Here is a 15587-nt window from a genome sequence, read left to right on the forward strand (position 1 = left end):
CATACTCCGATGCTAAGCTTGGCTCACTCAGAGCGACAGACTAATCATCTTTCAAGTGGCCCAATTTGCTCTCACAACTATGCGGCCTAGGTACTTCACATGCGAAAACAACCCCAATTTTTTTCCGAGTTCAGCAACATAATGACTGAAATTGCGAACTAGGCACAAATCTTCAACTACTCGATCTGTCTCTGCTTGGCTTTGCCCTTGAAGGAGGCTGTGATTTGCTGGTACACGGTGAAACAGAGATTTTCCTCTTTTTCCTTCGAAGCAGGAAATCAGATGATAACGAAACCTGACCCTGAAGTACACGCTTTGCTGCATCAAGAAACCTATACTTAATGGAAAGGATACACGGGGAGCTTTTCAGCACCATTCCTTCTCTCTCTCCCTTCCCCCCCCTCTCCACACACACACACACAAAAATAGCAGGGTAGCAGCAATCCTCTGGAAGAGAACAAGTGATCACTGAACTGAACTGTTGATTTCAAAAGCTTCAGAATTACAAGCCTTTCTGCAAAAACCACGCAACCTTCATCTGATGGGAAGGATGTCGGTAAATGAAAAATCATGGAAAGGAGGACCTGCAATGTGGAAAAATAGAGAATGCTGATGTAAAATGCAGTTCTTTAATCATTCATCCGTTGATTGTTCAATTAAGTCAACATATAATCCATGGAGCATTGAGGGAACCATGACAAGGTCCAAACATTGGAAATAATACAGATGCTATGACCATGCATATACGTAGGCTACGATCCCTAGGAGAAGTAGTTTTTGGGAGAAGACCCTAGGACACAGCCTTTTATTGTCTGCAGATGCCTTGGAACTTAGGGGTTTCCAGCAAATTCTGAGTAGGTAAAGAAAAGTACACAAATTTAAAGGGGTAACATGTAAAAATTCGGTTACATTATTAACTTCTCAAGTAAACTTCACCAATCCAACGGAATGATATTTCTAGCAATTTTAGGGCCTTATAATGTGCCAGTTGAATCCAAATAAGAATCTTCTTTGATTTATTTTCTTTGCTTAGAACCTGTGTGCCTCCCAAAAAGCAAAGGAAAAGAAAAATGAAAGTGTTGTATGGAACGGAAAAGAACTTGAAAGTGCTGTGCAAACCTTGATAACTGGTGTCATGGCATAATTAACTAATTTACTCTCTGAACACATGCACTTCTGAGAATGGAAATGCCCTTGAAACCATCCACTGAAACCGCTCAAATTTCCATCTCTATTTTGAGAATTTTTAACCTCTTCTGAATCTTTTATCATCTCTCAACCCAACAAAATGAGGAAGAGGAAAAAACTTACCTTCTTGTTCCCCTAAAATGTAAAAGGGAACATGTGTATTCATCATTGTGCAACCTTCACTCCAGTTAACCACACCAGGGCTCTGCCTATGTTCATCTGAAGGCTCTGAGGGCCCCAAGACAGATATACAAATTGCAGGCTCACTCATAAGACCTAAATAATCTCGTGCACGCCTCCAAACCCGACCATCTGATATTCGAGATCGTGCCACCTGGTCATGCAAGAGCGACTTAGGGAATTTAATTGTTGACAATCTGGCATTGATGTTTAACAAAGCTCACAACAGATTAGGGAAATTACTAAACAAGGACAAGATATCACATGAATACACACACAAAAGCATTGTTCTCTTACTGCGGTTGTCAAAAATTCTGATTAAGATGGACAATCTACCTTGCCTAAGGACACACGTGCCCTTGGAAGCAGCTCACGATGGTAAGTAGCAAGCTTTGCAATTGCTGTTATCACAAAACACAGCAGCCTTGCTTGTGATGACTTCCTGGATGTGTCGCGATTGGATTCAACAGTCAAATCCTGCCTCAGCCCAAGACGACTTCACAAATAAGCAAGAAACAAACGTTATGAGCAGTCTGGTAGTCCCAAAGGTATGGGGGAGAAAATCCCCCTCCAGCTAGAGCAGAAGCAGGACAAAAGTGTCCCCAGTAAGGGCCTAAAGGTAATGGCTCATCCTACCTGGACGAAAGGTTTTCATATAAGAGTAGCTCTAAGCTCTCAAAAAGCTCACGAGCCGCATCTTTGTGAGATCCACCTCCTCCTCCATGCTCCCCAATGGCCCAACACAGTTGCAGTGCCAACTCTGTCTAGAGAAGAAACTAGCAAATAATATTGCCATTTGCACAATTTAACTGGAAGCAGCAATATGGAGGAAATTCTCTGACCTTTGCAGGACTATCATAAGCTTCTCCAAGCCTATCCATGATAGGTTTCTGCAAAAAATTTGGACATGTCCTTAGATGAGGCTTGCATAAGGTGGGTATTGAAGATAATCAATAACTTCCAGTCAGAAAAGTGTAATTCGAGGAAAACAAAGATTGTGCCCTCTGAAACCAGAAGGAATGTGGTGATAGGATGAAAATGTTCTCTTATTGTCATTCCATTCTACAATACACACATGAAAGGTAAACCATCAAAATGGTGGCTATACAAAACAAATTGCCTAAGTCCACATAGCTCCTTCCTTTTCTATATTCATATCATATAGAACTGTATTGAGCCTACCGAAAGTTTGGGCAGAAAGAACCACCCCCCAATACGGAATTATGAGCTTGCTCTTCTTTGACATGACATTATTGTTAATGCTCCCTGATGACTGTTAGGACTGGCTGAACTAAACTACTAGCAGAAAGAATATGGGAGATAATTCTTCTGACAGGGTATTACCTTCAGAAGAGCAACAAAGTTTGGAGAACGCTGAAATGCTGCAAGCATGAATCCCAAGAGTCTCTTTTGAACCTACAGTGGAAATGGTAAATACCCAACCTCTTCAATTAAAAGTGTAGTATTTGTATGCATGACATCCAAGCAAGAAAGGATGTTCTATAGGATGCGAAATACACTGTTATTTAAATACAAAGATGTTATTGATCATGCTCTACCAAACTATAGAACATCACGTTAAAACAGTTAAAAAGTATATCATATTTGCATCCAAAGGAGCTGTTGAATTGTATTAATGGACCTACTTCACAGGGTTATCCAATAGAAAGCTCTATCACATTATAACAAGGAAAAAAAAAGACCCTCAAAAACATGGTCTGAAAGGAACTGGTGAATTTTATAATTAGAGCTAATTCACCAAGTCATTCATTAAAAAAGCTCCATTAAACTAATACGAGAAACTTCCTAAGAAATTATGGATTCATTTTCTTTTTCTTAACTCTTATCAATATGCTCTGTGGAGGCAGTTCAGTGTAATCAGTAATAAAATTTGTGTCTTGCCTATCATGTGTTTTAACTTGTTCTCAAACTGCATAAGGTATCCTAGTTTAAGGCCACTAGATCCTACTAATCTCTAGTTATGACAGCTACTCTCACCTTATACTTCACTACTTAATACTTGTGCAACAGTAAGGAAAATGCAAATGAAAGTTTATTAGATACATTATAGTAAGGGAGTACCTCATAAGAGAAGGTTTTGTCCGGAAATATTTTGGAAATTCTGGACATAAGCAGGGGAATCAATGCGCAGATCAAAGCTGCATACACGAGAAAGTTCGAGGAAAAATGGTGAGACACAGTTAAGCACTTCTACAAACGAATCACAAGAAGACAAACAGCATGTATACTGACTCTCAGCCAATGTTAGGATTCAAGACATACAGTCATTTACTTCACGTAGAGCTATGGCAAAATAAACATCGAGGAGCCTGGGAGCTATATGCATTGCTTGTTTCAGCCGCTCAGATTGAGGGTTATTTATTGCAGCCTGTAGTGCAGCTGTCATCCCTGGAGAAGTCCAATGACGTTCCTACAACAAACTTTTTTTGGTTAATAGGTCATTTCATTAGCCAGCTAATAATAATTCAACAGCCCTTCTCTCTCTCTCTCTCTCTCTCTCTCTCTCTCTCTCTATATATATATATATATATATATATATAAAAGATATTATGACGATATCAAAACTAATATGCTTTCTAAAGAATAAGGGCACAGTAAAACCACGATCATGAGAGGGTTTCCCTTCGTTATCTTCAAGTAACACAATTTAAATTCACTTAACCCTCTCAATGAGACTGAACACTACCTCCATGTTAAGAGTAAAGATGATCTGGAAACAGAACAAGACTCGAGAAAGAAAAGCTTTACTGCAAGGCCATCGTTTTCATCCTTCAGAAGGTCGAGAAAAAGAGGGTCAGCAACATCAATCGTGTTGTTATCCTCAGATTCAGAATCTGCTCCTCCATCTCCGATGGTTGATCCAGTATATGCTTCATCCATGAGAGCAAGTAACATCTGCAATCACAAAAATTTGTCCGCCCTTAATTGAACAATGCACCAGTAGAACAAGCTGACTTCTTCCAGCTTTTTAAGTTCCAGAGATAACCTCAGGAGCCGCACTCTTGTGAATTGAAGCTATGCTGCTTCCAATAAGAGATCCAGAGCTTCGTTCTACCTTCTCTAATGCCACAACCAAAACTAGAGTGGACAAAAAGGAAAATGGTAAATTCAGCAAGTATGAGCTCAAGAAAAGAAAAAGAGTTGGGCAACCAACAATTACAATAGATGCTGTACGAGAATTTGAATGGTTCTCTTTGTGTTGAGAGTATTTGGCCGATGGGGCCTTATTTGTCTACTTCCTTTATTATTTTATGTATGGCGACAATAAGGCTGATATTGTAATTTTGGCCTCTTGACTCTATTGTAAATAGATAACTTGGACTCACATTGACCTAACCAAGCATTCAGTTCAGCTTTTTGTCTCTCGACATGGTATCAAAGCAAAGTTATCCCTTTCGCGAAAATCCGGCTTGCACATGAGAGGGGTTATTAAAGTATTGTCTCACATCGCTTGACAACAGATCTTGACAACAGATCCTAAATGCTTTTTATATTTATGTAATCTCTCTCCACTTATTAGCTTAAGCTTTTAAGTTAAACTTTCCAAAATGGTATCAGAGCAAGGGCCGAACCGAAACCCTAACCGCAATCTCTTCTCTGTACAATTGTTTTTTTCTCTGTCTCTCTTCTCACCCCTCTTTTACCATAGTTCCTTCTCACCTTCTTATTTGCTCTCTCTCATAGTGTAGGGCAACACAAATGAGGTGATTCTTTGAATCTAGTGTCTACCCTAAACCTCACTTCTATGAGATAAATCAAAGTTTCTTCGCAGTCTACGATAGGTAGTTCAACCACTTCCGCGATTTTTTTAATCTTCTTGTTTGAGAATGCTTTTGTCTTACCGCAGGCCTACAATTTTCTCGTGTGTGAAGACCAAAGTACCGCAATTCATGGACCACCATATTTTTTTTTTTCAAACTCTTTGGGGAAAATCAGAGTTATTGATATTTTTCGGGTTTTCTAAACCCCGCAAAAAATCGATTTTTGCCTTGCCTTGATTCAATTTGGCTAATTTTGGAAGACAACTTAAGCCTATCGCCAAAGGACATTGTTCCAATTTTTGGCCATCTCCGGCAAGTTTTGGCGGTTCAATTGCTCCTTTCACACTTTTCGAGCCTATTTTTGAGACACAATGTCCGAGAAATCATTGCGAGCTCTACACCTAAAGGAGTTACTTTTGCTACGATCCCCAAAGCTTGACAGCACAAATTATTTGATCGGATCTTGATCCGCATTCTTGACTATTGTAGGTCATGGGCTTACAGAAATATTAACCGCACTTCTGTGATGCCGGCTACATCGGGTACTACTCCGAACAAGTGGATCTCGAATGACTTTGATAATGTCATTTTTGCTTAACTCGATATAGCGACATATTGCAAAAGGAAATCTACTTCTTGATACTGCTGCAAAGATTTGGTAGGCTGCAAGAAATACTTATGGTCAACTCGGAAATAATGCACGAGTGTATGAACTTCGGAAAATGTTTCATGACACCATTCAAAAGGAGATGACTATATCCCAATATTATACTGAGCTTAAGAGTTTGTGGCAAGAGCTAGATCATTATGCCGATTATCATCCAACCAATGCTGCAGACATTGTTGCCTACAAGAGGCATGTGGACAAGATCAGAGTTTATGATTTTTCGGCAAGATTAAATGGTTAATATGATCGGATACGTGTTCAAGTCCTTAGCTGGTCTCCATTCCTTACTCAGGAACAGTCCTATGCCCTAGTTCACTCTGAAGAAAGCCGTAAGACAACAATGCTCGATCCCTGTACTATTGATTGATCTGCTTTACAAACCAGTGTGCTGGCACTATAGCCCAATCTGATTCATCCTTTCAATCCAATGATCCCTCTAAGGAGGTTGTGAAGTGTAAACATTGTCATAGGCCATGTCATACCACAGCTACCTACTGGAAGTTACGTGGAAACCTGCAGATTTTGAGGCAAAAAGGGCACAAAGAACGCAAAAAAAAAAAAAAAAAAAAAAAGAGGCAAACCATACTTAAACTGTTCCTGCTGCACCTACTACTAATATCAGTTTATCCCAAGATGAACTTCAGGCATTTCAACATCTTTTGAAAGCTTCTGCTGCTGCCTCCTCCACAGTTGTCAATTCGTCTTCCCATTTTGCTTCAAACCTAGCCACTTCAAGTATCTTCTTTGGGGGGTTTAATACATCAGCTGTTTCCAACTCATGGATCATTGATACAAGGGCTACAAATCACATGACATGTTCTTCTAATCACTTTCATCAATATACCCCTGCTTCCGGCATAGAGAAAGTTCCCATAACCGATAGAACCCTCTCTACCGTTGCTAGAAAAGGGTCTATCAATTATTCCTTCACTCTTCCATTGTCTCTATTTTTACATATTCCATCATTCTCTACTAATCTCCTTTATATCAATAGTCCGATTCGAGACTTAAAACAGTAAAGTAGCCTTTTTTCCTTCTTAATATGTTTTACGGGATCCGGTGACGGAAAAGGAGATTGGATATGGTAGATTGGATGGTGGTCTTTATCTGCTCGAGGCTAGTGGGGTTCATACTACCACTTATCTTCTACGCCTTAGTAGCACCGCAGCTTAGGTCATACCCCTTTAGGAACTTTAAAAAAGTTTTTCCTAGTCTTTTTTCAGCTTTTAATAAAGATTCATTTTTTTTTTTTTGTGAAGCCTGTGTTTTGGCTTAGCAAACTCATTCAACATGTCCATCTTCAAATAATAAAAGTCATTTCCCTTTCATGTGATTCATACCAATGTGTGGGGTCCTTCCCAATTCTCATACCATCTAGGTTTATTTGTTGAAATATAAGAGTGACGTTTTTCATTGTTTTCAAACTCGGTTCAACGCCAATGTGAAAATTCTTCAAGGTGACAATGGCACTAAGTACACCGAGGGTCGGTTTCAACGATATCCTCTTATCATGGCATCATTCATCGGATCGGTTGTGTTGATACCCAACACAAAAATGGTGTTGCCAAAAGAAAGAACCCACAATTGTTAGAGATCACTAGGTCTTTTATGTTTGCTCGTCATGTCCCAGCTCAATATTGAAGTGATATTATCTTAACCGCTACCTATTTAATCAATCGGACGCAGACTATAATTCTTGATTTTCACACACCTATTGATATTTTGCGGGGATCATCGACTTTTATTCTTCCCCATAAAGGTTTTGGTTGTGTTTTTTATGCTCTAACACCACCTTTAAGAGTAAGTAGGATCCCCATGATCTCCATTGCATTTTTCTTGGGTGTTCACCTACTCAAAAGGATTATAAGTGTTATCATCCTCCTTCTAGGTGCATCATTGTATCTATGGATGTGGTTTTTTTTGTGAATCTAATTCCCATTATTCTGCTTCACCTCTTCAAGGGGAGTGTCATAGTGTAAAGGTGTTGCCCATTCTGGATGTTCTTGAGGATATTAGTAACCCTCCACTTCTGATAATCTTTAATGGTTCTCCTCCTTCCCAAGAAGAGAACAATGCAACACAAGAAGATGATAGAACAAGATTCCGGAGGGAGATAAGAAATCAACCACTTCGTGGGGAAACCACTCCCACACTTGTTAGGCAAACCATTGATAGTAGCAAGACATTGAAGACATAATCGTATGAACCCCACTACCAACATGCAGTTTAAGACCACCGATACATTGCATGTTCGGTCATCATCTCCGGAACCGAATTCTACTACTCCTACCGATGAGGTTTCTCCTTATGATCTTCATATTGCACTTCGAAAGGATAGCAAAACTTGTACTCAATACCCTAGATCCATTATATCCTATGTTGTCTCATATGACTTGTTGTCTAACTCTTAACGTACTTTTATGTCTTCTCTATCTTTTTCCTCTATTACACAAAATTGGGGAGAAGCTTTTGCGGATGAGAAGTGAAAGGCAGCAATGGTGAAGGAGATGTATGCTTTGAAGGAAAATGGCACATGGGATCTTGTTTTTCTTCCCCTAGGAAACAACCGATAAGATGTAAGTGGATATTTGCAGTCATACGGAAGATGGGTAGTACTGTGGACAGATATAAAGCACGGTTGCTGGCAAAGGGATTTACTCGGACTTTTGGGATAGACTATCAAGAAACCTTTGCTCCTGTTGCCAAGTTAATTATTGGCCGAGTGCTACTTTCGTGTGTTGTTAACCAAAGATGGAATCTTCAGTGAAGAATGCCTTTCTTCATGGAGAGTTAGAAGAAAAGGCATATGGAGATTTCTTTCCAGGTTTTTCTTGTGACAAAACTCAAGGTTAAGTGGGCAAGCTGAAACGTGCACTTTATGATTTAAAGTCGTTATCTCGAGCCTAGTTTGAGGTTTCATGTAGCTATGGTCTTCGTTGGGTACAAACAGAGCAATGATCATACTCTGTTTGTAAAGAGATCATGTGCTAAAGTCACTATTCGCATTGTCTATGTAGATGACATTGTTGTCACGGGAATAATAGTGATGGGATCGCCGGTTAAAGAAGTTTCTTGGACAAGAGTTCGAGATAAAGGATCTTGGAAAGCTTCCATACTATCTTGAGATTGAAGTTGCCATATCTTCAAAAGAAATCTTTCCATCCCAAAAGAAGTATGTCTTTGATCTTTTGACAAGAGTTGGGTTATTGGGATGTCATCCCTCCAATACATCTATTGAGGCCAATACTTGTCTTCGAGAAAAGGATGATGATCCAATGGATAAGGATCGTTATCGGTGGTTAATGGGCAAGTTGATTTATTTGTCTCACACCCTACCCGATATTGCTTTTGTTGTAAGCCTGGAGAGTCGGTTTATGCATGATCCATACTCTACTCTTATGGATGTTGTTCTTTGGATCCTTCGGTATTTGAAGTCCGCTCTTGGGAAAGGGATTCTTTTGTCTCCTCATGATGAAGCCTATACAGATGCTGATTGAGTTAGATCTCCCGATCGAAAGTCTATTTCTAGGTATTGTAGTTTCTTTGAAGGGTATCTCGTGACTTGGCGTAGTAAAAAGCACAATGTGGTTGCTCAGCCTAGCATTGAAACAGAGTTTTGTGCGATGGCACAGAGAGTTTGTGAGCTGTTACGGCTTAAAGAATTACTTGATAATCTTGGTGTACGTGTTCTTGTTCCTATGATGCTACATTGTTATATCATTAGTATTGCCCCTAATTCTATACAGTATGATTGTACGAAACATGTGGAGCTTGACGAGCACTTTATCAAAGAGAAGTTGGAGAGTGGTTTAATTTGTATACCCTTTGATCAGTCCAATGATCAACTTGCTGATATGTTCACTAAAGGATTAGGGTTTAAACCGTTTTATCCTACTTTAGTCAAGTTGGGCTATCTATGCTCCAACTTGAGGGGGAGTATCAAGATTATTTGGCCGATGGGGACATATCTGTCTATTTCTTTTATTATTTAATGTATGGCGGCAATAAAGTGATATTGCAACTTTGGCCTCTTACTTTATTCTAAATAGACGGGGTCACATTGACCTAACCAAATATTCAGTTCAATTTTTTGTCTCTCAACACTTTGTATGCTGACTAGTCAATCTACTACCAGAGAATTACATGAATGCACATTCTTGCACCAAATATATACACCAATGTGTGGACAGGTGCGTTTATAGTGGGGGGAGAGAGAGAGTTCATATTCATCTGTCACAAGCATAGACAAAAGTTGAAAAAGAATGTAACAAGTTTTACGAGAAGCATGAAATAAACTTTCAGGTATAACTGGAGTCCGTGACCCATTGAAATAGAGAACCAAGCCAACAAGCAGCACCATCATCAAACTAACCTAAACATCTACACGTCAAACTCTAAACTTCCTCTATACATCCTATTATGATACTGTTTTCTCCAAATGAGAACTTGGGAACCCCTACTAAGTTTCTCTTACTTTACTATAAGAGAAAGTTCGGACATTTAGCTCCCCGTCATGATTAAGTCCACGCATGCCATGATAGCATCCTAAAATCAACATTTATATGGCTGACAGATTTATCAGAGCATAAAGACCTGTGTGGACTACTAGTTGAACCATGAAGCAGTAATGAGTTCAGACAATTAAAAAGATGCACATGCTATAATGTAGAGAATGTAAATCCACCTGGTAGGTCCATTAAAGATGGAAATAGAGGAAGAAAAGATCCGGTGGCTATCAACCCAGGAAAAATTTTTGTGAATGATTTCTCCAACCTGCAGTTTTAGACGCATCAATCCTGCTATTTGATCTTCCATCAGATATTAAAAGCCTAGCAATTCATTGTCCATACAGTTCAACGGAAGAAAATTTAGAGGATACAGCAAAGCTCCTGATCCCATATGTAATTCGAACTACACCATATAATTTTTAACATATAATCTATTGGAGGTTGACATTAAAAGGAAGTCCTACTTCTTTTAAAAGTCTCAACATGACTCATCCGGTTTATAACCTACCTTATCAAGCTTCCATTGTCATCCCGACTCATTCCCTTGTCATATAGTCGCAAATATTAATTGCTATTAGAATATACATATAAGCAATCTCTTCTCCCCTCAGTAACATCTGAAGGAACTCTTGTGTGCGGATGGAAAAGCAAGATCTTGTTTGCATACACCAGAAAATAAGCATAAAGTACCAAAGGTTGCCTCCGATTTCCATCTCTCTGAAACATAAACTTTCCAACCTAAATTCCGAGCGCTCCTACTCACTTTCTATGTATCATTTCTTCTCTCCAGTCTTAGACTTTCCTAATTAATGAATGATGCGCAACGTACAAAAATGAAACATAACTAGTCTCCTGACTATGGAATCCATAAACAGTATGGCCAGCTAAGCTGGCAAAACTCAAGAGCTATTGACTAGCAATGAAACATTGGTGGAAAACTTACTTCTCTCCATTCCAGGCAATCAACTTCAGCAACAGTGGGAAAAACTGCAAACACATTATTGTGTCATCAAGAAGTTCTTGATTGATTTCCAGATGTATTGTAGAAATAGTTACCTTCCAAGTAATCACATTTAGATGAGAAGAACACAGTCTACTTTTTTATGTAAAGACCCCTTCTTTCAGAATCTGCTTTCGATTTATTTCTCACGTGAAGCTGGCCAAATCAGAAGTGCTACATGATACGAAAGATGCTAACTAGAAGGTGATATGGACTGAGTGACAAATACCAACATGTTGCAACCATCAAAAGCAACAAATAGGGTTATACCTGTGGAAGCAATGTAGGAAAAGCATGCAGAAGTTTCTTCTTGTACGAAATAAGAAAATCAAGTGTGGCTTCTGCAACCACCGGATCAGCAAATTCACTGTAGAAACATCAGGATGAGAATTAAGATTCACATCCCAGTAAAAGTGCAAGGAGAATAAAAACTAATATGTACTGACTCGTAAACATTCAAGGACAAGCCTTTAGAATGGAAGAGTATGTAAATGATTGGCATAGGAAAGCTAATAGGCAGTGGTTGGAATAATTTTTTTGTGAATACAAGAAAGCTTATCCATCTCATGAAAAGTAGAAATGACAACAGCTTTACTCTATAGCGGTTCACACCATCCAGACTGCCATGGGACTATAGAAACCTTATTCCAGGCTTTCGAGATGCTATATTGGTCATTGGTTGTTCATTCGCCATTTCGCAGGATTCGCAGATTTAAGGAAAATTCAGTAGGGTCATTTTCAAGGAAATTGGAGGATTGGAGGATCGATGCATCTCCGATAATTGATGCCATGTGGCATATTTATCAGACTTTCAAAACCTGGCTGTCGGTAATATTATTGAGAAGAACGAGATAACAAAATCAAAATCATGTCTTTTCGGATAAGATATTTCAAATTGGTTGTTTTCTGCTGAATGCCTCTCTGCTCTGCTTCCAGACCATGTGGCTATTAGTGTATGTCATTGCCCAATATTCTTCAGAAAAGTGAAGCCACATCAACAAGTGCAAACGACGTGGAAAGATAGGTCATTACCGGCTCAAGCATGATCTGAAGAATGTCCGTAGACTTGTATCAGCATCGTGAAGGACCACATCCCCAAAGTCAAGAAAGAATTGAAGAATCGCCTGAATATAACAGGACAATGAATACCCTACAGTAATTGAGTATTCATGCTGGTGAAACAAGCATATGGATATTTAGACGGCATACCCGGCTGCATTATGAACAAATTATCACACATATCCTTCCTAAAAATTGGTCTATCAGTATCTCCAAATATACACTGCACATCGTTACATTAGAATGAGGATGAAAGATGACGCAAATGTAAGATGCTTTTAGGGAATCCAATCTTCTCCATACAAGGAGATAGTGAACAGTGAGCATTGCCAACAAATTTGTGACCACAAATGCATGGCATTTAAAGGAATTAGAACAAGCAAATGCACAAAAGAGAACACGGGGAATGATATCAAACCAGCAAGAGAAGGCCGTAAGAGGTGCTGGATTGAGACAAGGAAGCCACCGCCCGCTGAAAAAGCTTATTAATATGGGGATACACCCTCGCGATGAGATCTTCCGAGTTCTCAGTCTTACACAGTTCATACAACCTCTTCACCTATCCAAATAATGGAACAAGAACAAAGAAAACAGAACCGCTTCCTAAGTATCATCCATAGACGGACGACATAAAAGAGAATGAAAGCACGTGTATAGAAACCATAACGACTGCTCGACGAGCTGGTCTCCACTGTAGAAACGTAAAGTTACGGTTCATTTAAGCTCGTTCGAGCTGATCCTTCGATATCCACCGGGTGAGGGAGCGAGCGCGGACACGAGCACCGCCCGAAAGTTCGCCTCCTTCCTTCACCTTCTCTCCTCGCTACCGAGCAACCGAACGGAAAAATAGCAGAGTGGGATGCGAAAGAGAAGCTTACCGAGTGAAGAAGAGACGGATCGGAGGCGGGATCGCCGGCGAAATTGGAGTCCCTGGCGCTGCTCGACAGGGTCCTCAGATGAAAATCCCAGTCTCCGTTTCGATCCGCCATTTGTGCTCGACAGGGATCACCAACCGTTCGCGGGATTTTGCTGAATATTATGAATAAAAATTTGTTTAAAGAGAATTTCCAGGGAACAAAAAAGGCCATTAGAAGAGGAAAATGCAGGAAAGAAAGTTCCAAGAAGTTGAAAAAAAAAAAGAAGAACATTCCTGACAATTTGCTCAAACAAAAAAAAGAATTATTTTGAAAGAGCATACTTGACCAGGATTGTTTTATGATTATTATGGATGATGATTGGATATGATTAGATTATATTAATTTTAAATTGGTTTCGAACTCAATTCAAAAAAAGAGTTACGAAAATTAATACATATTCGTCATTTCTATTTACGTTCTTATTACGTAAATTCGTACTTATAGCTTATGTAGTAAATATGGTTTTATCATTTCATTTTCAAGATTTAAATTCCAATTCTAATTTTATAAGTTTCAGTAGAATGATCAAAATTATATGATGGATCAACAACAGAAAACTTATAGTTTCAATTTGCCATTTTTAAGTGAAACTCTTCTCCAATTATGATATTTGGTTTAAGATTGAATTATCCTATGAGTTAATATCACGAAAAACCCCAAACCGATACGGTTGTGATAGAATTACCCCAAACTATTTTTTTGACCACAAAAAAATCAAAACCTAGTATATCCGTGATAAATTTATCACGAATAATTTTTTTGACTACAAAAAGCCTAAATTGATATACATATAACAAATTTACTCCAAACTACTTTTTTATCACTAAAAATTCTAAACCAGTACATTTGTGACAATGTGCATTTGTGATAAATTCACCATTCATTGGTTTTCGTTAAATTGATTTAATATCACAAAAAACCCCAAATCGACAACGCCCGTGACAAACAAATGGTAAAAACATTAAATGGTTACATCCATCGACCGTCACGTGTCATTTAACTCGGCAATTTAAGGGTAAAATTTAACGAAAACTAACAGAATATAAATTTGTCACAAGTGTACCAATTTGAGATAAATTTATCATGAGTGTACTAATTTAGGGTTTTTAATGGTAAAAAAAATATTTTGTGCTAAATTTCTCATAGGTGTACCAATTTAGGATTTTTTTGTAGTTAAAAAAATAATTTGGGATAAATTTGTTACAAATGTACCAGTTTGAGATTTTTTCGTGGTATTAACCTTTATTCTATACTATAAATAGAATATATTCATTTTCAAATATTTTTGTCTTCATTTTTTGTGGAACTTCTTTATTTTGGCAATTATATATGGTTTAAAAAAATGGATAAACACATCTTTACTTTCTATTCCCTATGTCACTTTTAAGGAAAATTTTAAAAAAGCCCCTAAAGTGGAGTTATTTTCTCAAAAAAGGGTCTAGAGTGGACAATGTCTCAAGCAAGGGCTTCAAGTGACTACTTAATCTCAAATAAGGGCCTAAGAGAGCATATGCATCCCACGTGCCAGTTTTCAAAGGCATGATGGGGGCCTTTTCAGATTTTTCTTTTTTTTTTCTCTTGCATCTTCTTGTTCGTTCATTGTTCTTCCTATCACGCCTGCCCAGAAGCACTTTCGATCCCTGATCTCACTTGACATCATGAAGTTACTGCTGATCCTTATACTGGCATCGTCGACAACCACTCCTCTATCCAACAGCCTCGTCGACACCAGCAGGTTGAATCGGTCCACCAGGCTCATGTCGTAGAAGTGGAGCGGCGACCACCTCATGCCCAGCGTCATCTCCCCCATTGTCGCCCGCAGTTCCCCACACCCGTCGCTACAGCAGAGGGCCCCGTCGCCGCAGCCGCCGGTGCTGTAGGCTCCCTTGCTGTGGTTGTCGAAGGCACAGCCCTACCAGGCCTAGATCCTGCTGGACTAGAGCTCGGGGAGGTCGAGGGGGATTCTCCGCCGGCGTCGAGGCAGAAGCTGCCGTCGCATGGGGTCCGGTGGCCGGTGCCTCCGAGGGTCGCCGGCCAGACGGTTTGGTTGCAGTTGTTTACAAGTATGAGTTGTTGCACGGCGTCTGATAGCGTCGGCGGCGAATGACAAAGGAAGTGGATTAACCAAGAGAGTAGAAGAAGGGTGGAATAAGATGAACTCGGCATGGTTTTTCCAGTAAGAAGGTGGAAGAAGAGAGCAAAATAACAATACTTCAGTTGATCGTTGAAGATGAAAGTTCCTATCGGCGCTCCGCTACGCCAATTCGCATTTTAAGCTTGAGGCCG

General features: G+C 39.3%; 1 protein-coding gene across 1 annotated transcript; it reads right to left on the minus strand.

The window, feature by feature from the left end:
- Window positions 1-268: 268 nt before the first annotated feature.
- On the minus strand, window positions 269-13385 carry LOC115750240 (AP-5 complex subunit zeta-1). Its single transcript, XM_048274991.1, has 17 exons — window positions 13263-13385; window positions 12803-12943; window positions 12358-12449; window positions 11596-11692; window positions 11269-11312; window positions 10502-10590; window positions 4376-4467; window positions 4138-4284; window positions 3652-3799; window positions 3451-3527; window positions 2713-2784; window positions 2211-2258; window positions 2005-2132; window positions 1705-1864; window positions 1312-1522; window positions 442-584; window positions 269-319 (listed from the first exon to the last, which is right to left on the minus strand). The coding sequence occupies exons 1-16, from the start codon at window positions 13371-13373 to the stop codon at window positions 535-537; spliced, it is 1707 nt and encodes a 568-aa protein (XP_048130948.1). The 5' UTR covers window positions 13374-13385; the 3' UTR covers window positions 269-319; window positions 442-534.
- Window positions 13386-15587: the final 2202 nt, after the last annotated feature.

The sequence above is a fragment of the Rhodamnia argentea genome, chromosome 2, assembly GCF_020921035.1.
Source record: "Rhodamnia argentea isolate NSW1041297 chromosome 2, ASM2092103v1, whole genome shotgun sequence".
Classification (NCBI taxonomy): domain Eukaryota; kingdom Viridiplantae; phylum Streptophyta; class Magnoliopsida; order Myrtales; family Myrtaceae; genus Rhodamnia; species Rhodamnia argentea.